The 25,161-nt window shown below is 46.6% G+C and overlaps 1 protein-coding gene across 1 annotated transcript; it reads left to right on the forward strand.

The window, feature by feature from the left end:
- Positions 1-5,159: 5,159 nt before the first annotated feature.
- On the forward strand, positions 5,160-10,712 carry Defb128 (defensin beta 128). Its single transcript, XM_075963876.1, has 2 exons — positions 5,160-5,208; positions 10,474-10,712. The coding sequence occupies exons 1-2, from the start codon at positions 5,160-5,162 to the stop codon at positions 10,710-10,712; spliced, it is 288 nt and encodes a 95-aa protein (XP_075819991.1).
- Positions 10,713-25,161: the final 14,449 nt, after the last annotated feature.

Here is a 25,161-nt window from a genome sequence, read left to right on the forward strand (position 1 = left end):
GGTCCTTGACCTTCCTAGTGCTGCGACCTTTTAATACACTTCCTCATGTTGTGGTGACCAACCATAACATTATTTTCATTGCTACTTCATAATTTTGCCTTGTTATAAGCCATAATGTAAATATCTGTGTTTTCTGATGGCCTTTGGTGACCCCGCGGAAAGGGGTCGTGACCCACAGATTGAGAACCACCACTCTAGGACATTTGAACTTATTTGTAATATTTTGTCTAAAATATTTTTCCTTTCTTTCCTTTCTCTTCCCTCCCTCCCTCCCTCCCTCCCTCCCTCCCTCCCTCCCTCCCTCCCTTTCTTCCTTTCTCCCTTTTTTAAAGACAGGATCTCACTATGTATCCCTGACAGGCTGGCCTCAAACTCACAGACATCCATCTCTGTCTGCGTCCTGAGTGCTGGGATTGAAGGTGTGTGCCACCAAATCCAGTATGGGCAGGTGTGTTGCTGAGTTTTTACTTAAACATGTAAATGTCTTCTAAAAATAATGTATCAAATAAAACTGAGGATATTTTGGTAGGAAAAATATATTTATTTTTCTAAACATTTGAAAGTGCACCCAGACTCTTTCTTTTTTGAGAATCAACTGTATTATTTTTATTTTATTTTTTTATTGATTTTTATTGAGCTCTACATTTTCCTCTGCTCCCCTCCTTGCCTCTCCCTTCCCTACTTCAACCCTCCCCCAAGGTCCTCATGCTCCCAATTTACTGAGGAGATCTTGTCTTTTTCTACTTTCTCCTTCCCATGTAGATTAGATCTATGTAAGTCTCTCTTAGTGTCCGCATTGTTGTCTAAGTTCTCTGGGATTGTGGTTTGTAGGATGACTTTCTTTGCTTTATGTTTAAAAGCTACCTATGAGTGAGTACATGTGATAATTGTCTTTCTGTGTCTGGGTTACCTCACTCAAAATAATGTTTTCTAGCTCCATCCATTTTCCTGCAAAATTCAAGCTGTTATTTTTTCTTCTGTGTAGTGCTCCATTGTGTAAATGTACCACATTTTCCTTATCCATTCTTCAGTCAAGGGACATTTAGGTTGTTTCCAGGTTCTGGCTATGACAAACAAAGCTGCTATGAACATAGTTGAGCAGAGTCTTTCATCAAAGAGCCAAGTTTTCCTCTTTGGAAGTTGACTGTAAATTATTAGACATACCTCTGGTCTCTCTGTGGCAGTCTACCCAAGGAATAGATGCATTGAGCTTAGATTTAAAAATTTGGACACATCTCAGAGGAAATTCTCTGCAGCTTGGGGCCAGGGAGATGGTTTAGCCAGTCAAATGCCAGCTACACAAGCATAGCACCTGAGTGCGGATCCCAGTACCCATGCTTGCATGGTGGGCTTGGCAGCACATGCCTGTGCCCCTAACTCTGCGGGGTGGAGACAGGAGGCTCCCTGGAGATCTCTGACCAGCCAGCCTGATCTCTCTCTCTCTCTCTCCCCCGCCCCTGCCGTGTGTGTGTGTGTGTGTGTGTGTGTGTGTGTGTGTGTGTGTGCAACTAAGCCTCAGAGTTTGAGTTTCCAGGCTTGAAGTTATCAAGTGTGCTTTTGAATTAAGTCTCATCAGTGCAGAACTTGAAGCTCGATTTAGATCACATGCTCTGGTCACATTCTGGATCCCTTTGTGTGTGTGACCAATACGGCTCTGGCGTTCTATCACTGTCACATGCCCCTATGCTTAACAACATAGAATAACACAAGTTTAGATAATTTCTGTAGCTAGTTTAGATTCATAGTTCTGAAGTCCACAATGGGTCTCATTTGGCTAAAAACAAGGTGGTGGGAAGGCTGTGTTCCTTCTGCAGGCTCTAATGGAGAACTCCTTGATTTTCTGGTTTTCAGGGGATTGAACTCTTTGGCTGACTTTCCCTCTATCCATCTTGAAAGCCAACTGTGTAGCTCCATCAGATCTCTCTGTGATGCTGACTCCCCCACCTTCCCTACCATGTTAGAGGGTCCTTGTATCACACTGCACCTCCAGGATAAGGTAGGAGAACCTCATTTACGATCTTCTCACCACCATTGTCGGTTCTATTCACAGCACTGAATCTCCCACGCAGGCCATGTTCATAGTTTCTGAGAACGCATGGTGGACATCGTGGGGAGCTCTTATTTCATCCGTGGCAGATTTTATTAGCATGCTGTATTAGTGAAGGTTTTCTAGAGTAACAGAACTTACATGATGAATCTCTCTCTATATAGAAGGGGATTTATTAGAGCGAGTTGCAGGCTGTGGTCCAGCTAATCCAACCATCGCTCCCTATGAATTCGGTAGTTGTCCATTCCACAAGGCTGGATGTCTCAGCTGGTCCCCAGTGTGCACTGGAATCCAGAAGAAGTTGGTTCTAATGTCAGTGAAGGAATGGACGTGCCATTGAGAGCGAGAGCAAGCAAACAAAGGGTGAGGCTTCCTTCTTCCATGTCCTTTATATAGGCTTCCATCGGAAGGCGTGGTCCAGATTTGAGGTGGGTCTTCCCACCTCAAAAGATCTGGATTAGAGGTGCACTGTCCCACCTCAAAGCCATGCATTTAGAAGTGGATCTTCCCACTTCAAGTGATTTAATTAAGCAAAAATCTCTCATAAGTATACCCAGACATTTTTGATTTTAGTTAATTTCAGGTGTAGTTGACAACATCACACATGCCTTTACAACCAGTTAAAATCTGTACACATAAAATAGTGGTGGTTTTTTTTGCATGCACAGATATGTGTGTGGGTACTTAGGCTTGCATGGGAAGGGAAGGTCAGAGGTTGGTGTTGGATGGCTTCCTCTGTCATCCTCCGCCTTATTTTTGAGGCAGGGTCTCTCACTAAACCTCAGGTTCACTGGTGAGGCTAGCCTGATGGCCAGCAAGTCACCAGGATCCTCCTGTCTCTGCCTGCTCAGTGCTGAGATTACAGTCACAGAATCTTACGTTCAGTATTCGTGTGGGTGGTGGGGATCGAACTCAGGACTTCTTGCTTGCATGGCAAATGCTTTACCAGCATGATCATCTCCTCTCTCCCATTTGCTACCACTTTAAGCTTTTTTTTTAAATGAAGGAGGAATGTTTATTTGTAATCAATTCGTGATTAGATACATAGAAGCATCAGACATGTTGTTCATTGATAGTTGGAATGCCGTTTGTATGCCACTATGCCAGGCATTTTCCCATGGGTTCTGAGGAAGAAATTTAGATGTTCGTGCTTACAAGCATTTGATTGACAGAGCTATGCCCTCAGCCTACTATTACTTAGTGTTTAATAATTGCTAACCAAGTTCAAAATGGGGACTCAGATGTGCATTTTATAAACCGTAACGTACACTTTCTTCTTCAGGTCTCTTTGTTTTGGTTTTGGATTTTTGATACAGGGTTTCTCTGTGTAGCTCTGGCTATTCTGGAACTAGCTCTGTGGTCTAGGCTGGCCTCAAACTCAGAGATCCGTCTGCATCTGCCTCCAAAGTGCTGGGATTAAAGGCATACACTTAATATGTATGCTTAGCTTAATATTTATTTTATTATGTGTATGTGTGTTTTATTTACCTGTATGTCTGTATACAACATGCATGCCTGGTGTGCACGGAGGTCAGAAGAGAACACTGGATACTCTAGAGATGGCTGTGAATTATCACGTGGGTGCGGAGATCAGAACCTGGATCTTCTGCAAAATAAGTGCTTCTTAGCCACTGAACAATGTCGTCAATCCCCATAATACACACTTATTTTTTGTTTTTGTTTTCCAGTATACATCAAGTCTTAGGAACACAGTTTACCAAGAAGGAACTGAAGTATGTGCAGCCCTAATTGGACTCTTGAATTTGAGCTAGCAAGACAATTTCTGGAGTGAACTATAAAAAGCATTTTCCTTTAAAGCATGCATGTTAAAGGAAATATCAGGGCTGGAGCAGTTAAGAGCTGTAGTTGCTCTTGCAGAGGACCCAGGTTTGATTCCCAGCACCCACGTGGTGACTTCCAATTCTCTATAACTCCAGTTCCAGGAGATGTGGCACTTTCCCCTGGCCTCCACGGACACCAGGTATGCATGTACATAGACATACATGCCGGCAAACACACTCATACGCTAAAATAAAAATAAATGAATCCTTTTTAAAAAGGGATTTTTTTTTCTGTTCTTTGCCTTTTTGAAAAGTGTTTGTCTGACTTTTGCAGCATGAATTATTAACCCCCATTCACTGCTTCTAAACAAATATCCTCAACTTTCCCAGTCTTTTTGTGTGAGGATTAGCACTGCCATTCTTCCAAATTCAGCGTGTAGAATTCAGAGACGCTCTGTCGGAAATGAAACACATTTAAAATCCATTTGTAAGTAAGGCATCGAAACGATTTGTGCGGCTGTGGATGCTGGTGGGAGTAAATATGTTGACGGGGGATTTAAAAAAGAAAAAAGAAAGAAAAACACGAAAAAACTGGCCACGTCTATAAAGCAAGATCTTGTTATCTTTCCCAGCCTACTCAAGAGGAACCCGGCTACTTAGCTGTAAAGAGCTTTGCAAATGAGGAGGCTGTGTGCTCCTTGTACCCAATCCAGATGGCAATTTGACAGCGCAGGAACTTGAAAGAACTAGCCAGGTGGATGGCCAGACTCAGGGGTGAATGCCTGAGGCAGGTGATCAGCGTTATTCTCAAGGTCTAGCAGTGTCGTCAGGAGGAAAGTAGAAATACAAACGGTCTCAGCAAGGCTGCTTCCTACACGATGATACAAGGTGGATGTTGAACTGAGGGTGTGGCCCAAACAGTTTACGAATTAAAGCATTGTTTCCTTGGCTATCTTGCCTTCAGTCTCCCACGGATTCTAATCTAACGCCATGCGTTATTTTGGAGGTTTTTGTGAGTGAGAGGCAAGGATAACCATAAAGCAGGGATGGCCCATCCAAACCAGGGAATATGGGCAACCAACGTTGAACCAAGTGGGCTGACAGCCAGGTGGAGCAAGCTCAGCAGGGGTTCACATCCTGAGGAAAAGGGAGTGGGTGGGAGAGGATGGAACATTATGTGACTGTGGACTCCGAATTTGGGGATGTAGGTGGGGTCGGGTTTGGGTTCCCTCTCTGTCCATGTGAGTTAAAACCGAAGCGTGGCGTGCTAGCGGTGCTCTGAGCGGTGCTGCCTCGCAGGATACCCTGCTGTCTCTGGAGGGTCTGTAAACATGAAGCTGCCTCCGGTTCTCGTTATTCTGCTGTTTGTGGTACTGGCAGGTAACTTGTCCAAATGCACCCCGAAGTAGGGGATACTAGAGCTGGTGGCAACAGGGGCAGGATGGTTAAGACTGCTGACAGTTGGCCAGCATCATCAGTAGTGCCTGTTCTCCTTGGTGCCTGGGAGAGAGAGAGCAAGCAGTGAGGTCAGAGGCACCCTTGAGGAAGGTACCAATCCGCTCATCATCTGGTATCAACCTTACGATGCTCAGCAGCTTTTACCTGAGAACTTTGGCCATCCTCCATTTCCACTCAAATTCATTTTCAGCCGGGGCTGCAGCAGTGGAGTGAACAGTTCACAGGCAAAAGCCTTTCTTCATCATTAAGTAGCTAATTAACCCAGAGAATTATTTCTTTTGAACCTTAATTTTTCTCTTTTGGCAAGTGGGTATAACATCTCTAGCTCAGATGCAAAGATGCAAAGCCTCTTATTGGCGGAAGGAAGTCCGGCATCTAGGGTTCTTTTCTGCTTTGCTTGCAAGGAGCTGTATTGTGTTTTCATGGCCCTCAAAATACAGTTCTCTCGTCTTCAAGGATGTTGCTCATTATGAAGTTTGAGTGCAGGGAGAGCACATCTTTGCTGTCCACATTTATTCTGCAGGTTGATCTGATTTTGGATAGAGAGGGAAATGAAGGCTTAGACAGAGACGTTGGGACCTACATGCATGAGTAGGGGAGAGTCGGGATCTCCAGGGAGAAAGGTATCCATCAAACTGTGTTTGTTCACTAGCTAAGACATTTGTCTGAGTTGAAGAAGAAAGTAAGACAGAGAACAGCCAGGTTCTGGAGAATTTGTCTGGGATGAGCAGAAGGGGTCTCAGGAGCAACTGTGGCTAAAACTAATGAGATCTTAGCAAGGGTGATGCCTGCAGCCTAGGAGTGTGAAACACAAAGACCTGCCTGTGATGCTGTGTGAGTGTGTGTGTGTGAGAGAGAGAGCCTGTGATGCTGTGTGTGAGTGTGAGTGTGTGTGTGAGTGTGTATGTGTGCCTGTGATGCTGTGTGTGTGCCTGTGATGCTGTGTGTGTGTGAGTGTGTGTGTGAGAGAGAGCCTGTGATGCTGTGTGTGTGTGTGAGTGTGTATGTGTGCTTGTGATGCTGTGTGTGTGAGTGTGTGCCTGTGATGCTGTGTGTGTGTGAATGAGTGTGTGCCTGTGATGCTGTGTGAGTGTGAGTGTGTGTGCCTGTGATGCTGTGTGTGTGAGTGTGTGTGCCTGTGATGCTGTGTGTGTGAGTGAGTGTGTGCCTGTGATGCTGTGTGTGTGTGTGTGTGTGTGTGCCTGTGATGCTGTGTGTGTGAGTGAGTGTGTGCCTGTGATGCTGTGTGTGTGTGAATGAGTGTGTGCCTGTGATGCTGTGTGAGTGTGAGTGTGTGTGCCTGTGATGCTGTGTGTGTGAGTGTGTGTGTGTGTGATGCTGTGTGTGTGAGTGTGTGCCTGTGATGCTGTGTGTGTGAGTGTGTGTGCCTGTGATGCTGTGTGTGTGTGTGAATGAGTGTGTGCCTGTGATGCTGTGTGTGTGTGAGTGTGTGTGCCTGTGATGCTGTGTGTGTGAGTGTGTGTGCCTGTGATGCTCTGTGTGTGAGTGTGTGTGCCTGTGATGCTATGTATGTGAATGAATGTGTGCCTGTGATGCTGTGTGAGTGTGTGTGCCTGTGATGCTGTGTGTGTGAGTGTGTGTGCCTGTGATGCTGTGTGTGTGAGTGTGTGTGCCTGTGATGCTGTGTGTGTGTGTGAATGAGTGTGTGCCTGTGATGCTGTGTGTGTGAGTGTGTGCCTGTGATGCTGTGTGTGTGAGTGTGTGTGCCTGTGATGCTGTGTGTGTGAGTGTGTGTGCCTGTGATGCTGTGTGTGTGTGTGAATGAGTGTGTGCCTGTGATGCTGTGTGTGTGAGTGTGTGCCTGTGATGCTGTGTGTGTGAGTGTGTGTGCCTGTGATGCTGTGTGTGTGTGTGAATGAGTGTGTGCCTGTGATGCTGTGTGTGTGTGTGTGCCTGTGATGCTGTGTGTGTGAGTGTGTGCCTGTGATGCTGTGTGTGTGTGAATGAGTGTGTGCCTGTGATGCTGTGTGTGAGTGTGTGTGCCTGTGATGCTGTGTGTGTGAGTGTGTGTGCCTGTGATGCTGTGTGTGTGAGTGAGTGTGTGCCTGTGATGCTGTGTGTGTGTGTGTGTGTGCCTGTGATGCTGTGTGTGTGAGTGAGTGTGTGCCTGTGATGCTGTGTGTGTGTGAATGAGTGTGTGCCTGTGATGCTGTGTGAGTGTGAGTGTGTGTGCCTGTGATGCTGTGTGTGTGAGTGTGTGTGTGTGTGATGCTGTGTGTGTGAGTGTGTGCCTGTGATGCTGTGTGTGTGAGTGTGTGTGCCTGTGATGCTGTGTGTGTGTGTGAATGAGTGTGTGCCTGTGATGCTGTGTGTGTGAGTGTGTGCCTGTGATGCTGTGTGTGTGAGTGTGTGTGCCTGTGATGCTGTGTGTGTGTGTGAATGAGTGTGTGCCTGTGATGCTGTGTGTGTGAGTGTGTGTGCCTGTGATGCTGTGTGTGTGAATGTGTGTGCCTGTGATGCTCTGTGTGTGAGTGTGTGTGCCTGTGATGCTATGTATGTGAATGAATGTGTGCCTGTGATGCTGTGTGAGTGTGTGTGCCTGTGATGCTGTGTGTGTGAGTGTGTGTGCCTGTGATGCTGTGTGTGCGAGTGTGTGTGCCTGTGATGCTGTGTGTGTGAGTGTGTGTGCCTGTGATGCTGTGTGTGTGAGTGTGTGTGCCTGTGATGCTGTGTGTGTGAATGAGTGTGTGCCTGTGATGCTGTGTGTGTGAGTGTGTGTGCCTGTGATGCTGTGTGTGTGAGTGTGTGCCTGTGATGCTGTGTGTGTGAGTGTGTGTGCCTGTGATGCTGTGTGAGTGTGTGTGCCTGTGATGCTGTGTGTGTGAGTGTGTGTGCCTGTGATGCTGTGTGTGTGAGTGTGTGTGCCTGTGATGCTGTGTGTGTGAGTGTGTGTGCCTGTGATGCTGTGTGTGTGAGTGTGTGTGCCTGTGATGCTGTGTGTGTGAGTGTGTGCCTGTGATGCTGTGTGTGTGAGTGTGTGTGCCTGTGATGCTGTGTGTGTGAGTGTGTGCCTGTGATGCTGTGTGAGTGTGTGTGCCTGTGATGCTGTGTGTGTGAGTGTGTGTGCCTGTGATGCTCTGTGTGTGAGTGTGTGTGCCTGTGATGCTGTGTGTGTGAGTGTGTGCCTGTGATGCTGTGTGTGTGAGTGTGTGTGCCTGTGATGCTCTGTGTGTGAGTGTGTGTGCCTGTGATGCTGTGTGTGAGTGTGTGTGCCTGTGATGCTGTGTGTGTGTGTGAATGAGTGTGTGCCTGTGATGCTGTGTGTGTGAGTGTGAGTGTGTGTGCCTGTGATGCTGTGTGTGTGAGTGTGTGCCTGTGATGCTGTGTGTGTGAATGTGTGTGCCTGTGATGCTCTGTGTGTGAGTGTGTGTGCCTGTGATGCTATGTATGTGAATGAATGTGTGCCTGTGATGCTGTGTGTGTGTGTGCCTGTGATGCTGTGTGTGTGAGTGAATGTGTGCCTGTGATGCTGTGTGTGTGTGTGTGCCTGTGATGCTGTGTGTGTGAGTGTGTGTGCCTGTGATGCTGTGTGTGTGTGTGAATGAGTGTGTGCCTGTGATGCTGTGTGTGTGAGTGTGTGTGCCTGTGATGCTGTGTGTGTGAGTGAATGTGTGCCTGTGATGCTGTGTGTGTGTGTGTGTGCCTGTGATGCTGTGTGTGTGAGTGTGTGTGCCTATGATGCTGTGTGTGTGTGTGTGCCTATGATGCTGTGTGTGTGAGTGTGTGTGCCTGTGATGCTGTGTGTGTGAGTGTGTGTGCCTGTGATGCTGTGTGAGTGTGTGTGCCTGTGATGCTGTGTGTGTGAGTGTGTGCCTGTGATGCTGTGTGTGTGAGTGTGTGTGCCTGTGATGCTGTGTGAGTGTGTGTGCCTGTGATGCTGTGTGTGTGAGTGTGTGTGCCTGTGATGCTGTGTGTGTGTGCCTGTGATGCTGTGTGTGACCTGTTTTCTATGTGGGCGCAGGGCGTTTGAACTCAGATGTGCAGCAAGTCTTGAAAAAAAAAACCTCCTGAGACATCTCTCCTGATCTCTGTGATTTTCTTTTAAATTAAAAAGAAAATTGCTGAGGAGACGGCTTAGTTAGTAAGAGAGTGTTTGCTGTGTGAGAATGAGGATCTCCAGAAGCCATGGGAAAAGATTTTAACTCTGCTTGATTATTATTGTATACATGTGAAGTGCATTTGTGGATGCATGGGTGTCATGGAGGTCATGGAGGTCAGAGGTCAGAGGACAACTCTGTGGACTTACTTTCTCTGCTCACCTTGTGTGGACTGCGGGGATTTAAGACAGGCTCCCATAGCAGGTGTCTTTATCTGCAGGGCCATCCTGGTAGCCCAGCCTGGGATGCCTTTTTAAAAGCTGACTTTGCTCTGAAGTATACTGATGGTGATGCATTAGTGCTCTCTGAGGAAACAAGACTGAGGGCGTGCTGATGGAGCCGGGAGGGCTTTGCCTGATTTGGGGTGATACCTAGCCTGGACTGCGAAAGGAGTCAGGTCTTCTCCTCTTCCTCCCTGTCATGGGTACTTCCAAAGCTATTTGGGTATTGGCTAGGACCAACTGTCCTTTTTTTTTTTAAATATTTATTTATTTATTATGTATACAATATTCTGTCTGTGTGTATGTCTGCAGGCCAGAAGAGGGCACCAGACCTCATTCCAGATGGTTGTGAGCCACCATGTGGTTGCCGGGAATTGAACTCAGGACCTTTGGAAGAGCAGGCAATGCTCTTAACCACTGAGCCATCTCTCCAGCCCCCAACTGTCCTTTTTGAAAATTCAAGATTAATTTTATGTGTACAAACATTCCACCAGCGCATATGTATGTGCACCACATGTGTGTCTAGGGTGCACAGAGGCCAGAAGAGGGCCTTGCACCTCTTGGAACATTACAAATAGCTGTAGACCATCAGGTGGTGCTGGGAACCAAATCTGGGTCCTTTGCAAGTGCAGCAAACACACTCAGTTGCTCAGCCATCTCCCCAATCCCTTGAATGTCCTAAATTTGGGGGTTCTGAGTTTCCTTGTATTAGCATAAGGTTTCCGTTTGGGATAGAGGAGATGCTGACAGAGGGTGGTGTGTCTGTTGCCCCTGTGAGTGTGAAATCCAGCTGCATCTCTGCTTTCCCTCAGAAACTAACCCTGCTCCATGTTGTTTCCTGTGTTCAGATGGTGCAAAACCCAAAAGATGCTTTAACAATGTATCAGGCTACTGCAGGAAGAAATGCAAAATGGGGGAGATAGCTGAGGTGGGATGCCTGCATGCCAAATACTGTTGCGTCAATGAAAGGGAAAACAAAAAGCAGAAAATCCTCCACCAGCAGCGGGTCCAACCCAAGGAGAAGTCAAACAAAGTCCAAGACTATGTAATCCTGCCCACCATCACCTACTTCACCATCACTATCTGAATGGACCGTATGTCCTCCACGGCTCTGTGGAACCCTGCAGGCTGCCGCAGCCGCTTTCCTCCGGTGCACGTGGTTCCCCACATAATAAAGTTTGACACTTTTGCCTGTGTCCGCTCCTTTTCTGGATAACGTGAATGAGATTGCATAGCTGCTGTACTTCTTGTGTTTTGCCTCGGAAATGGGAACACCGAGGCTAAATGAACTCTGGAAGAGGAGGCAGGTAGTCTCTGCACTTTCTATCCAAGATGGCGTTTCTCAAATTTCAGGTATTTCTCCTCTTTTTTTTTATTTTTTAAAAAATCAAAGATAATTTTGGGTATTTTAGTGTGTGTGCTTGTGCGTGCATACTTGGGTATGCTTCATGACATGCATGTATCATGGTGGCGCATGTGTGGAGGTCAGAGGACGATTTTAGGGAGTCGGTTCTCTTCTTTCACTTTGTGGGTCCCAGGGATTGAACTCACATCACCAGGCTTGGCAGCAAGCACCTCCTTTGCCTGCAGCACCATCTCATCCACTCCCTCAGACTCTCCAGTGAAATTTCTCATGTCTCTAAGAAGCTATGAGAACACACATGGCTTTTGCTAACAACTAAGAGTTTCTTTTTTTTTTTCTTTTTTTTTTGTTCTTTTGAGACAGGGTTTCCCTGTGGTTTTGGAGCCTGTCCTGAAACTAGCTCTTGTAGACCAGGCTGGTCTCGAACTCCCAGAGATCCTCTGCCTCCCAAGTGCTGGGATTAAAGGCATGCGCCACCACCGCCCAGCAACTAAGAGTTTCTTGAAGTGTGGAAAGATACCTGAACATTTTCCTAACATGTATTTATTATGTGTACAGTGTTCTGCCTGCATATCAGAAGAGGGCACCAGATCTCATTATAGATGGTTGTGAGCCACCATGTGGATGCTGGGAATTGCACACAGGACCTTTGGAAGAGCAGCCAGTGCTCTTAACCTCTGAGCCATCTCTCCACGCTCCCCACCACCACCTTCTCTCTTACTAGCAATTAGAATGTCTAGTTGGCTTGAGTTTTAGACAAAGGCAACTCTCAGGATGTCTGAAAGCATTGACTGATCTGTTTAGTATCGTAGATTTTAAGGCCTTATAGGTGTGCTGCACTTAAGAAGCTGTCACGAGCAGAATGAAACGGCTGAAGCTCAGGATAGTGGGAAAGGTTCTCCCGATGAACAAAACAGAAACATCTGTGTGGACACTGTGGCGGCTGCTTTCGTTACAGTGCTGGTCGGCCATAAATAACCCTTTGTCATGGTTCTGGAAATTGAACGTAGAGCCTCAGACACGTGTGCTGAGCTACAGCCCCAGTCCTCTTAAAATATTTTTTTAATTATGTGTGTATGTGAGTGTGTGTATGTATGTGAGTGTGAATGTGTGTGTATATATGAGTGTGTATGTGTGTGAGTATGTGTGTGTGTGTATGTGTGTGAGTGTATGTGTGTTCTGTGAGTGATTGTGTGTATGTGTGAGTGTGTGTGTGTGTGTGAGTGTATGTGTGAGTGTGTGTGAGTGTGTGAGTGTGAGTGTGTGAGTGTGTGTGAGTGTATGTGTGAGTGTGTGTGTGAGTGTGTGTGTGAGTGTGTGTGAGTGTATGTGTGAGTGTGTGTGAGTGTGTGAGTGTGAGTGTGTGAGTGTGTGTGAGTGTGTGTGAGTGTATGTGTGAGTGTGTGTGTGAGTGTGTGTGTATGTGTGAGTGTGTGTGTGAGTGTGTGTGTATGTGTGAGTGTGTGTGTGAGTGTGTGTATGTGTGTGAGTGGTGTGGGTCTGTACACATGAGTGCAGTGCCCACAGCGCCATGAGATGGTGTCAGATCTTTTAGAACTAGAATATTAGGAAGTTGTGAGCTGCCCAGTGCTGGGAACCCAACTTGGGGCTCTTCAGGATGAGTAGAGAGCCAGCTCCTAATGTCCGTGCTCTTAATGGCGGAATCATCTCCCCAGCACCCTCTTCCATCAGTTGTTTTTAAACTAGAAGTGTAAAAATTTGAGACAGAGGCTCACTAAATTACTTGGGCTGGCCTTGAACTCACTGTTGTGGTCCAAGACAGGCCTCCAGGACCGAGGGGCTTAGACACTCCAGCTCAGGACACTAGAGGGCGTCACCTATTACTGCTCCCACTTCGCCGTTGCTTTTCCTCACTGAGGTTAAATGCTAAAGGGTTAGGGAGCCCTCAAAGATCCGCCCAGCAAGAGCGCCTCAGCCACTCAGGGCTTCTATCTGGATAGAGCTAAAGAACCCCCAGCAGCTGTCTGGTAACAGAATAAAAAGGCAAGGAAGAAGCTGGGCAGAGTGCTTTAGAGTCCCCACCATCCTTCCCCATCCTCAGGCAGCCTAGAAAACAGAGAATCTCTGTTTGGGGGAGGTAGGAGAAAAGAGCGAGTGTTGACTCGGACCCCAGATCACACGCATTTCAGTAAAACCCAGTGCTTTGCAGACGACTCTCCAAGACCCTGGACTCCTCTCTAGAAGCTACGGGCTGCGCCACGAGACCTTGCTCCGCAGCTGGTGGGATCTTGAGGTCTCAAGCTGCAGACCTGTCCAAGGGAACATAGTATCCAGTCCTGCCCCTGGACCCAGTCCTCCGAGGCCCTAGAACTCCACCCCCCCCCCCCACAAGTACTCAGTTTGGTTAAAACAGGAGTCAAAAGATTTGGCAAAAGTCTTTATTCGAGTCTGAAAGGCATCTCAGAAGTTAAGAAACTGTGGGTCTTGTCATCTCAGCATATTGGAATAGGCAGCAAAGAGAGCTGAATGTGGACTTATGTGGTCCTGTTATCTTCGGGGAGAGTAAACCCACAGGCCTGAGTGTGGGCAGAGGAGTTGTTGCCGGATATTTGTTTACACTGTGTGAAGATGTGTCACTGTGATTGGCTTAATAAAAAGCTGAATGGCCACTAGATAGGCAAGGGAGGCTAGGCAGGACTTCCAGGCAGAGAGAGGGACTCCGGGGGATGAATAGAGATGTGTGGAATTTGCCAGCAAGACGTGGAGGGAAGCAGATATACATTATGGAGGAGCCATGTGGCAGGACGTAGATTAATATACATGGGTCAGTTTGAGTTATAAGAGTTAGTTGTGAACAAGTTTAAGCTAAGGGCAGGCATTTGTAACTAATAAAAGTCTCTGTGTCCTTATTTGGGAGCTGGTGGTCCCCAAAAGAACGTCAGATGGCGATTGACAACCAATGTGGGGCAGATAATGGAGCCCACTGCTTGTGGTGTACAGAGCTGGGGCTCCTTTAAGAGGCCCTGCTACACAGCTGAACCCTTGAATGGTGCACTTCTAGATAGATGGGAGACTAGACAGAAACTCCTGCCGCAGCGCAGGCCCAACAGCTTCCCAGAGCTAGGTGGGATGGTAAGTCTGGTGCCCATGGGCCTAATCATGGGCCCAAGGTGGGCAGGGTCAGTCGTCAATGCCATGTGCTACGGAGAGCTGCTCAGTGGGTAGCCCCATAGTTTAAGGTTTGGCTCAGGCAGTCAAAGAAATACTGCAAACAGGCAAAAAATAATAAAGTAAAATCTGTAAAGAAAGAGTAAAGTAATATAAGAAGAACAAGCCACACAAGGATGGGAACTACACAGGGCACCTGGATCCTGTATGGTGCTTTGTTGACTCTGAATTTTTAAAATGCTAACGAACAAAAAAACAGCAGCTGCTGAGAGACATTGTATTGTAGGGAAAAACGACTGATTTACACCAGCCTATGTATTTTAAGGATGGCTTAACTTCAGAGTGGAAGTCAGGAAATGTGTTGGAGGAGAGGTTATGCCTTTGTCTCCACAGTAAACAAAAAGCTATGAATTTCTTTTAAATTAATAAAGATCAGATTTGATCATGGGAGACCTCCTGAAAATCTTGGCCGCAGACATGAAGGAAGAAATTAAGAAAGACTACAGGACAGGTGACATATATGCTGATCCCTCTGCATGGGAACAGCTCTGGGACTGGACGAGACATGGTAACATGGCTACAGACTCCTCATGAATTATTATTACATGCCATCCTTTCATATGGTATGGATAGAGGTTTATACTACAGTTTGGTTAAACAGTCCAAATGAACTTACAAAGTTGACAGATCCTTTCACTTCAAACACAGAAGAAAAAACTCATCTTTAGCTTACTTGTTCACACTGCGCGTTCCCTACTTGTGTTAATACAGACATGAATGTTATCTTTGAAAGTCTGTGTGCTTTCAGAGCAAAAGGACCAGACACAATGGAAGACAAGTAGCCCAGATGGTCCAGCCTCCTAGACTGCTGCAGCCAGACTCTAGATAAGCCTGAACTTTCCCAGCACACGGAGACTGATTTTACTATGTCGAGTTTGTGTTTTACTACTTTTCTGGAAACATTTATCAGATCTTAGAGATTTCTGATTGTGGTGGTTTGAATAGGAATGGCCCCCGCTGGGTTCATCTATTTGAATGTTTGGTCACCAGGCAGTGGCACTATTTGAAAGATTAGAAGGATTAGGAGTTGTGGATGTGTTAGAGGAAGTGTGTCACTGAGAGTAAGCTTGGAGATTTGAAAAGCCCATGCCAGCCCCAGGCTCGCTCTCTCTCTCTCTCTCTCTCTCTCTCTCTCTCTCTCTCTCTCTCTCTCTCTCTCTCCTTTCTTTCTATTTCTGTTTCTCTCTCTGTTTACGGTTCAGGATGTAGCTGCCATGTTCCCTGCTATGATTTGAAACTGTAAGCAGGTCCCTAATTAAATGTTTTCTTTTAGAAGAGTCGCCATGGTTATGGTGTCTCTTTATAGCCATAGAACAATGACTAAGATACTATATTTAGGGTTTTATTTTGTTTTGTTTTGTTTTTTGGTTTTTGAGACAGAGTTTCTCTGTAGCTTTGGAGCCTGTCCTGGAACTAGCTCTTGTAGACCAGACTGGCCTCAAACTCACAGAGATCTGCCTGCTTCTGCTTCCTGAGTGCTGGGATTAAAGGTGTGCACCACCACCGCCTGGCTTTAAATATATACATATGGTCTTTTAAGTACAGACTTACGTTGTTTACAAATCCAGATAATTTGACTTCTTCCTTTCCTATTTGTGTACTTTTAAAAAAAATTAAATTATTCATTTTGTTTTATGTGTGAGGTTTTTTGCCTGCATGTATGTATGTGTACCGTGTGTGTGTTTGGTGCTTGTAGTGATCAGAAGATGGTAACAAATCTCCTGGAACTGGAGTTGTAGATGGTTGTGAACCACCATGTGAGTGCAGGGACTCAGACCCAAGTCCTCTGCTAACTGCTGAGACATCTCCTCCAGCACCCCCTACCAAGTATTTATTATTTGTTTTTCTTGCCTTATTGCTTTGGTTAAGACTTCAAACACAATGCTGAGTAAGAGTGGAGACAGTGGGCACCTGTATCTAGCTTCAGATTTTAGAGGTAATGTTCTCAATTCAGTTCCACTTTGTATAGTGTTGCCTATAGTATTGTTGTATGCAGCCTGTATTATGTTGAGGCTTGTCCTTTCTATTGCTAGTTTCTTCTGGGATTATATCACAGTGGTGAAGGCAGTTTGCTGCTTACACGGTGTGAGGAAGGGTGAGGTGTGAGGCCAGAAGACAGGAGGCTATATTAGTACTTAGCTTAGAGTCCCTGCCCACATTCAAGGTGATCATGGGTCTGAGGTATTTCTGAGGCAGTGATCCAGTTAATTACTGAGGAGAAAGCACATCAAGTGCCCTCAAGAGCCTTTAAAAGACCATCTGGCTATCCGAAGAGAGCCCATGGCCCTCACTTCTCACACTCTTCTGCATGGTAATGCATTTCCCTTCAGGTGAAGCATAGCTTATCATCACACATACCCACGAAGGGCAGCCATGGTCCAACAGGCAGGGCCCTCAGGAAATGTTCTTGCTAACCCTCATCCAGGAATAAGCAACTAACCTTAACTAAGTCCCTGCAATATGCTTAACATAATATACCACTCTTGCAAACGCAATACACGTAACATAATATACATTCAATGGAGGACATGCGTTCTCTATTCTCCATGTTCAAAAATGCATGCTCACTTGACCTTAGTCTAAAAGTGAACTTTTAGTGGGACAGAACTGACCTTAGATATGTATGACCCCAAAGATCACATGCTTTCCTTCCCTTCTGCCCTTCTCTGCTGACCCGTTTCCATCGGCCCACCCTGCTTTGTGCGTTTGTGAGTTCTACCTGCAAAGACAGCCATGGGTGTAGGAGGAAATGTTGCCTCCCAGTTGTGCCATAGACCACAGCTATGTCTTTAGAAGGACAGAAGCCTGTTTCCCAGGGGAAGATCTACAACAAATGAAGGTTTCAATGACTCTCCGCAACCTTGGGGCCATCAAGAAGCCCCTTTACTTCATCAATAAGACTTAATACAGGGTCTCTGGGCTTGAAGGTACGGCACTGTGGGTAGTAGGATGTGCGGCAGATGATGAATAATTTGGGTTGTCATTCTAACTGCACCTGTAATCAATTAAAACCCAAGACGCCGGGCACACCTGTGAGTCCCTTCCCTTCCCTTCCCTTCCCTTCCCTTCCCTTCCCTTCCCTTCCCTTCCCTTCCCTTCCCTTTCCCTCCTCCTCCTCCTCCTTCTCTTCCTCCTCCTTCTTCTTCCTCTCTCTCTCTCTCTCTCTCTCTCTCTCTCTCTCTCTCTCTCTCTCTCTCTCTCTCTCTCTCTCATTCTTTGGTTTTTCAAGACAGGATTTCTCAGTGTAGCCCTGGCTGTCCTAGAACTCACTCTGTAGACCAGGCTGGCTTCAAACTCAGAGATCTGCCTGCCTCTGCTTCCCAAGTGCTGGGATTAAAGGCGCACTGCCATGTGTAATGGGATTTTTCTTGACTGGATTATATACAGTGGGGAGACGCACCCTAAATCTGGATCACTTGAGGTTAGAAGAACCACAGTGGATCTAGGTCACACCTTGTGGTGGCAGCCTACCCAGAAGGACGCGGGGGAAAAGGGAGCTTTCGCTTCTTGCCTGCTTTGCCTGCTTGCCCTCCTCGTGGCAAACTCGTGTCCTGCTGCAGAAGCTTCCCTTTGCTGCTGTTAAAATCTACTTCTTTGGGATTCTAACATAGACTGAAGACCAGCTGAGACTTCCAGCCTCTTGGACTGAGCAGTTACCAGATTTTTGGCTTTCCTATCGGGAGACAGCCAGGCCACAGCCTGTAAGCCACTCCTCTAAATACCCTTTTAATATGTAGATTTCTTCTATCAGTTCCGTTCCCCTAGAGAATCCCGAACAACACACTGCTCTTGCAGAAGACTTGTTTCGTCCCCAGCACCTGTGTTGGATTGACCAGTTCCAGGAAATCTGACTCTGTCTTCTGTCCTCTGTGGGCACACACACTCACGTGCACACATACTCACAGACAGGCACACAATTAAAAAGAAAAAGAAGTTATAAAAATAATTTTTTAAGAGCCCAGGAGACGGCTCATTAAAAGTGCTCATTGTTTTTGCAGAGGTCCTCAGCTCGGTTCCCAGCCCCCACATCAGGCAGCTCACAAGCACCTGAGACTCCTCCTTTCCTAGAGCATCTGGCACCGTTTTCTGAACTTTTCTGGTACCTGCACTTAGCTGTGTACACACATAATTTAAAAAGAATTGGTAGCAATTCTAGTCAGGGGATGATAAGAGGGGAAAAATGGTTCCCACCATTGAGCAAATGTCATGCGCAGACACAGAGCACAATATGATGGCATAAACTTGTAGATGAGTCACAGCAATGAAGCCTCAGCCTCAGAAGAGCTCTGCGGGTGTGGCTATCTGTGTCCTTAGCAAGAATTGTAAGGAGCCCTCAGACAGGGGTAGTGTGAAGAGACAATCTGGAAGCCAGTAGAGATTCCGTGAGTTCAAATCAGTCCCTGGGGAGGATGGGTACTAGAAGTCAAGTTGCTCTGTGGAGAGGAACGGGAAGTATGACTGTGGATGCCATCCAGGTCCTAACCACAGTTGACAATGAGACGGGCCCTGAAAGGTGGCTGGGATGTTGTGGGCAAAGACGCCAGATAGGAGATTAGTGGTTATATTTGTGTTTCCAAAAACCGACTTGGCTCAGCTTGGAGAAGATGGCGGCAAAGGTGTGGGAGGAGTACAGAGTGGACCGTCGGCCGCTATGCTGATGCCACCACTGGAAGTCCTGATGGCTGATCCTGTGGGGGACAGTGACAGTAGGAACCGGAGCATTTGTTAGAGAAGGTGCGGTGTGCTGGGGGCACTCAGACTCAAGAGGAGAGACGACCATTTTACCAACGGTGTTCTTCCACCATAGGTGTCTACAGTGGATCTGGCTTAATAGGAGGTCAAAGTATAAACTAGACTCTCTCTCTCACACACACACACACCCTCCCTCCCTCTGTGTGTGTGTGTGTTTGTGTGTGTGTGTGTGTGTGTATGCCTTTATGCCCATGAGGAGGCAGAGGACACTGGGTCTATCACTTTCCACTTACTCCTTTGAGTTTGCTGCCCTGGAAGCCCAACCCTCCTCTCTGCTCCCCACAGCGCTGGGCCCTCCCCTCTGCGGTCATGCCAGCGCTGTATCTGAGTTCTGGGGAGTGAACCTCATGCTTTTGCAGCAAGTACTTTTACTGTGAACTATCCTCGTCCCTCATTTTTGTCGTTGTTTTTGTTTGTTTGTTTGTTTCCCAAGTAATCAGACTGATCTCACAGGCAAGCATGAAGGCTTCAGGAGCCCAGAAAGTGCAGTGGACACTTCCGGCTCTCTATCCAGTGATCGCTAAGGAAGAGTAGACTGGGATGCTCCAAGTCAAGCTCTATGGGAAGGACAGAACACTTAGGATATCCTGATACTTACGGTATCTTGCTCAGTCTTCAGGTCACACCAACGTTCTGGAGATCTCTTCCTTCCTACCTAAGCTGAAAGCTACAATTCAGGGGGTCCAAGGGCAGAATATGATTATGGATAACATTGTGGTGTGTAGGTAGCTGAGTCTGTCTCAGGTTTGCTCTTCTGAAAAGTGAGTGCCAGGACCTGAGTTGGCTGGGGAAGTCCAACATTAAGAAGATGATCACCGAGGGGCTCTTCACGGTGATGCTTCCTAAAACTTATTTTATATGTATGCGTGTTTGGCTTGCACTCAGGTATGTGTGTCACATTTGTGCCTGGTTCCCCAGAGGTCAGAAGAGAGAGAGGCAGAGCCCCTGGAACTGGACTCACAGAAGGTTGTGAGCTGCCATGTGGGTGCTGAGAACTGAACCCCTGTTCTTTTCAAGAGCATTGTAGAGGCTTTTCTCCAGCCCCCGCTAGGGACTTTTTTTTTTTTCAGTTCCAGTAATTTAAAAAATATATAGGTGGTTGGGTCTGGTAGCACATGCCCGTAATACCAGCATTTGGGTGGTTAAGGTAGAAAAATCCCAAATTTGAGGCCAGCCAGGTCTATGTAGTGAGATCCTATTTCAAACACAGAAAATATTGCCTTTTATTCATAGAAAATTGCTTCTGCAGGAAGCCTTCCATCAGCCAGTCCCTGTTAATACCAGCACCCTTGTGAGCTGGAGTGGTGCCCGGGGTCAGGACTGCCTATGAGGCTCAGGGTCTGTGCAGCTGCTCCCAATGCCTCCCGTCCACGTAAGCTCTGCACTGTTGGTCAGGGGCCTACTGAAGATCTGTACTGAAGGAAGACCAGCTTCTACTACTCAGTTCTGAATGGGGAAAAACTAAACCCTCCTGTGCCCCGCCTCTTTTAATTTGGATTCCCAACCTTGGAACCGCCACAGTGAGGAGGCAAGGTGCCTTGGCAAACCTGCCTGAAAGGAGGCACCGTGGGAAAGGGGTATAGAGAGGAAACCAACACTGTCTTAGGCCTCTTTTGCTTTAATCAACAAGGGGTATTAGATCAAGAGACAGAGGCTGCAGCGTTCAGGGAGCAGCAGTGGTGCCCTTTGTGGTAGCTTCTGCTGCTGGCGCTGCTGGGGTCGCCGCTCCAGGAGCCGCCCCTGCCCCCGACTCCGCCCCCGGCTCCACAGCGCCTGCTCCCTTTGTGGTGGCCCCACCACAGCCAGAAATTTTGAAGTTCAGAACACAGCAGTTTTTTCCTTTGGGGCACATCCCCGTAGCAGGCACCGTCTTCAGCTCTCCGCTCCTGCACGTCTTCCTGCAGTTGCCCAGTTTGTTCGCGCACTTTCTCACATACCAGCTGCCTGCAGAGAGGAGAGCGAGCCATCAGGCCTGGGTACTGAGCCGGCCTAGGTAAAGCCGCGTCTGGGCAAGGCTTGGTGGCCAGCACCTTTAAGCCTAATACTCAGAGGTAAAGGCCAAGAGAAGCGGATCTCTGAGTTACAGGCTAGCATGGGCTACATAAGTGAGTCCCAGGACAGCGTGGGCTGTGTAGAGAGACCGGCTCAAAAACCACATCAACAGCACCCATCTTCTGAGCACTGTGTCTTCCCGGTTCTTGCTGGCTGCTGTTCCTACTTTTCTTAATCATGTAAACTTTCCCTGAAGAGTAGATTAGATTTCTTTTTTAATGTGCACATATGTGGAAGGGCGTGTCATTTCTGGAAGCGGAATTCTGCACTTACAATGCCCATTTCCCAGCATTTCAAATGGGAAAATATAGAAAATAGTTTTATACAAAAAAAACCTGCGACCTGAAATGTAACAAAAACATAAATAAACACCCCAATAGAAACAATGACACATTTTAAAAAGGGAATACACAAACCATTGCGGGCATTTCTCTCATCACTGCCAAAATACACATCCAGGGTTTTTATTGGTATTGCTGAGATTTGCAAATTTCCATATTTCTGAGGTCCAGCAAGTGACAGACTGTGACTCTAGACTTGTTTTACATATTGCCTTGTTAAAAGTGGATACTTAAGGGGGCTGGAGAGGTGGCTTGGCACTGCTCTTGCAGAGGACTTGGTTCAGTTCCCAGTACCCACACTGCTGCTGACAACTGTCTCTAACTCCAGTTCCAGGAGATCTGATACCTTCTGGCCTATGCGGGTACTGCACCCTGGTGGTCTCACTCCCCCCCTCCCACCCCCGCCACGGGCAAGCAAACTCTCATATTGCACCAAATAAAAATAAACCTTTAAAATGTAGATAATTTTGAGCTATACGTACATTCTGTAATTGTGTTATTGTTACTTTGAGACATTTCACTATGCAGGTCAGGCTAGTCTGGAATTTTTGCCTCAGTCTCCTGAGTCGTTGAGATTACAGGAGTAACCCTCATGCCTGGTGATGAATTTCTCATGTGTATTAGGGAGACACCCCTCAGGCGCTGCCTGTGTATGAGTCCACATTATACATAACTGTGACTTGCCTGACCACATGTTAGAATGTGAATGGATCCTAAGGAGAGTCTGTGATTAACTCCTGCCTCAATTTCTGTCTAAGAACTTGGCGAGAGAGAGAGAGAGCAGGAGACAGCAAAGCAACAAGAAAGTGAAGAAGAAAACTAGCCACAGATTGAGACCAGAGTCACAGACGGAAGGGTGTGGTGTGGAGGACAGTCAGAGGCTGGAGCAGTCTTGGCTACAGCATGCACCACTAACACCTCCTGTCCGCTGTTCAGCCTCCACCGAGGACTGGAGCAGCATTCTGCGAAAGAAAATTTTGCCCCTTAAATAAAAGCTTAAGGGGAAATGAACATATTGTAAGACATTTAAATAATATAAATAGAAAATATGTTCTATAATACTCATAAGAAATCTTCAGTAGAAGAATAAAGACAAATCCAGATAATAGTAATTAGCAATCAATATGCCAGGCAATGTAAGAGCAATAAAACCCTTGGATGGATCAATAGAACTTCTACTGTTTGCCTATAGGATCAGAGACATTCCTAGTGATACTTCAGTAAGGTTCAGTATAAATGTGTATAGTTGTGTGTCAGTCAGGAGTAAAATACGGCTGTGGACCTAGTCCAATGCCAAAAGTCTATTGAGTAACAGCCCCTGAGTGTGGTTCTCAGCTCCACAAAAATTAAAAGCCACGGTGGTGCCACACTTTTCAAATTCTAGTGCCCAGGAGTCAGGCAGGAGGACCGTGAGCTTGAAGCTATTGGACCACCTAGCAGGACCCTGTCTCAAAACATGTTAGTTAATGAATGAAGCAAAACAAACCTGATGTAATGTAGTGGTTTGCTCCTGTAATCCCAGAATTTCAGAGGCAGAGGCAAGAAAACTACCAATTCAAAGCCTGCTGGTCTACAGTGCAGGAGCCTGACTCAGAACCAAACCAACCAACCAACCTAAAAAGAGGAGGCTTGCCTATACAGACAGAACAGTCTGGTGCAGACAGAGCAGTCTGGTACAGACAGAACAGTCTGGTACAGATGCCAACAGTTTTCCGTATCCACAGATAGTGCCTCTTCCTCCTCATCCATGTTCCAGTCCTAGAACTACAGCACCTGTGGGGCACAGGGCAGTGGTACACAGGGCATCTTCGTGGCCAACAAGAGAAGTGAACAGGACTGGCCCCAAGTGAGAGGACAGGAGAGTCCAGAATTCCAGCAGTGTCTCTGCCTCTGGAGGCGATGGTCCTGGGTTCATTCCCTTCCCCCATCTCTGATCACAGATAATGCTCTACTCTGAGAACCTTGAGGAACTTCGGGACAAACCTCATCTCTCTTCCAGTGAGGACCCTGCCCCATAGCTCACTTGACACCAGGGGTTCATGTACAGGATCTTGTTACAGGCTGACTAACATTTGTTTCTTTCGCCCCAAGATTTTACATTTACCTGTGACCAAATGGGCCAGGAGCATAAGGATCACAAGAGTAGATAATAGAGACTTCATGGCTCCAAGTCAGTAGGCAGAGGGTCCGATTGAGTCCAGGACTCTCAGGCGGTTTGACTCTGAACACAGATCTTTACTGTCGGCTTAGGAGAAGGCTGGCTCAGCAAGCAGAACAGGAGGATATAGTCTACTGGGTCAACCATGACTTCAGTCTATTGGCCAGCAGCTCTGATTAAGAGAACGCCACCCAGAGCCCTGCACTAGGTATGCCTTCGGGGGAAGAAGGGCGGCTTAGAGGTGTGAGCTCCAGACGGGAAGAACTGCAGGAAACATTTATCTGATTCCCTCAAGGCTGGCCACTCACACCTGTGCTCCTCCAAGCCTCCTGTGCTAGCAGAGGCCCCACGTCACTGCAGTGTGTGCTGTCTTCTCAGCTGTCCGTCGGTCCTCCTGAAACACGGGGCCTGCTGGGTATTGACATGTATTGTGCTTTTCTGCCCATACATCCCGTATCCCCACCGTATGCATTTATATCTGCACGTGGTTCTTTACTTCAAAGCTCTTGTTTATTAAATTGAACAAGTTACTACTTTGTTGATAATCTGGGAACTCAGGAAGCCTTTCAAAATTGAAGTTTATTTAAAAATATTTATTTATTTAATGTTTTGTGTGTGCGTGTGTGTGTGTATTTGAGAGTATGTATGTGCGCCACATGAGTGCAGGAGCCTGCAGAAGTCAGAAGAGGGTGTCAAATGAGCCAACTTATGTGGGTTCTGGGAAGTGAACCCAGGTCTTCTGCAATAGCAGGGAGCACTTTTAACTGCTGAGTCAGCTCAACAACCCAGTTATTATCATCATTACTGTGTATATGATATATGTATGACACGGGGGGCATGGCCCACATGTAGAGGTCAGAGCACAAGTTTTGGGGGCTGGTTCTCTGCTTTGACTGTGGGACCTAGGGTTTGAATGCAGATCATCAGGGTTGTGAGGCAAGTGCTTTTACGTGCTGGGCAAATTTTTGCAACCCCCCACAAAAATCTTTTTTTTTTTTTTTAGAATGAGTGTATTAGTTTAGCAAGTAGTCATTTATGTTCAAAGATGTCTTGAAACTTGCGTGTGTGTCCATCTACAGCTTCCTAAGATGAGGCGTGTCTCTGGCTCAGTTCCAGGCTCTTATTAAAAAAGGGGGCAGCAGATTTTTGTCTTTCTAAACATATTTTTGAGAGAAAAAGCAACATTTTGAAACAAGATAGTAATTTTAATTTGTGTGTGAAAGATGCAGATGAGTGTGTATAAAAAGGGAATTAATTGATGTACTTCAAGGTACACACCACTGTTGTGCCTTGTGCCCAGTTTAAGACTTGTTTTCTCTGAGTGCGAAGAGCAGTCAGGGAAATCTTACCTGTGCAGAGAGAAATGCTGCTTGGTGAACTGGGTGGTGACCGGAAGTGGCTAGGTCCTGTAGAATTTGTTCTGAAGTATCTTGATGATTTTTTTTAGCATATTTTAAAAATTGATTCTTTCGGAATTTCACTTACACACCCCAATTCCACCCACTTCTCAATCCCTTCATATCCACCCTTCACCTTTGTATTGAACCCAGAGAGGAAAATTTAAAAAGCAACAAGAATAAAAAATTTAGGCTAAGATCAAAAACATTGATGACAACTTATGCTGGAGAGGATATGGGGTAAAGGGAACACTCCTGTATTGCTGGTGGGAGTGCAAACTGGT

The sequence above is a fragment of the Microtus pennsylvanicus genome, chromosome 2 (assembly GCF_037038515.1).
Source record: "Microtus pennsylvanicus isolate mMicPen1 chromosome 2, mMicPen1.hap1, whole genome shotgun sequence".
Taxonomy (NCBI): Eukaryota; Metazoa; Chordata; class Mammalia; order Rodentia; family Cricetidae; genus Microtus; species Microtus pennsylvanicus.

Coding starts and splice junctions, on each gene's coding strand:
- Defb128 (XM_075963876.1), top strand. CDS start 5,160: ATGAAGCTGCCTCCGGTTCTCGTTATTCTGCTGTTTGTGGTACTGGCA. Junction 5,209..10,473: donor GCTGTTTGTGGTACTGGCAG/GTAACTTGTCCA, acceptor TCCTGTGTTCAG/ATGGTGCAAAACCCAAAAGA.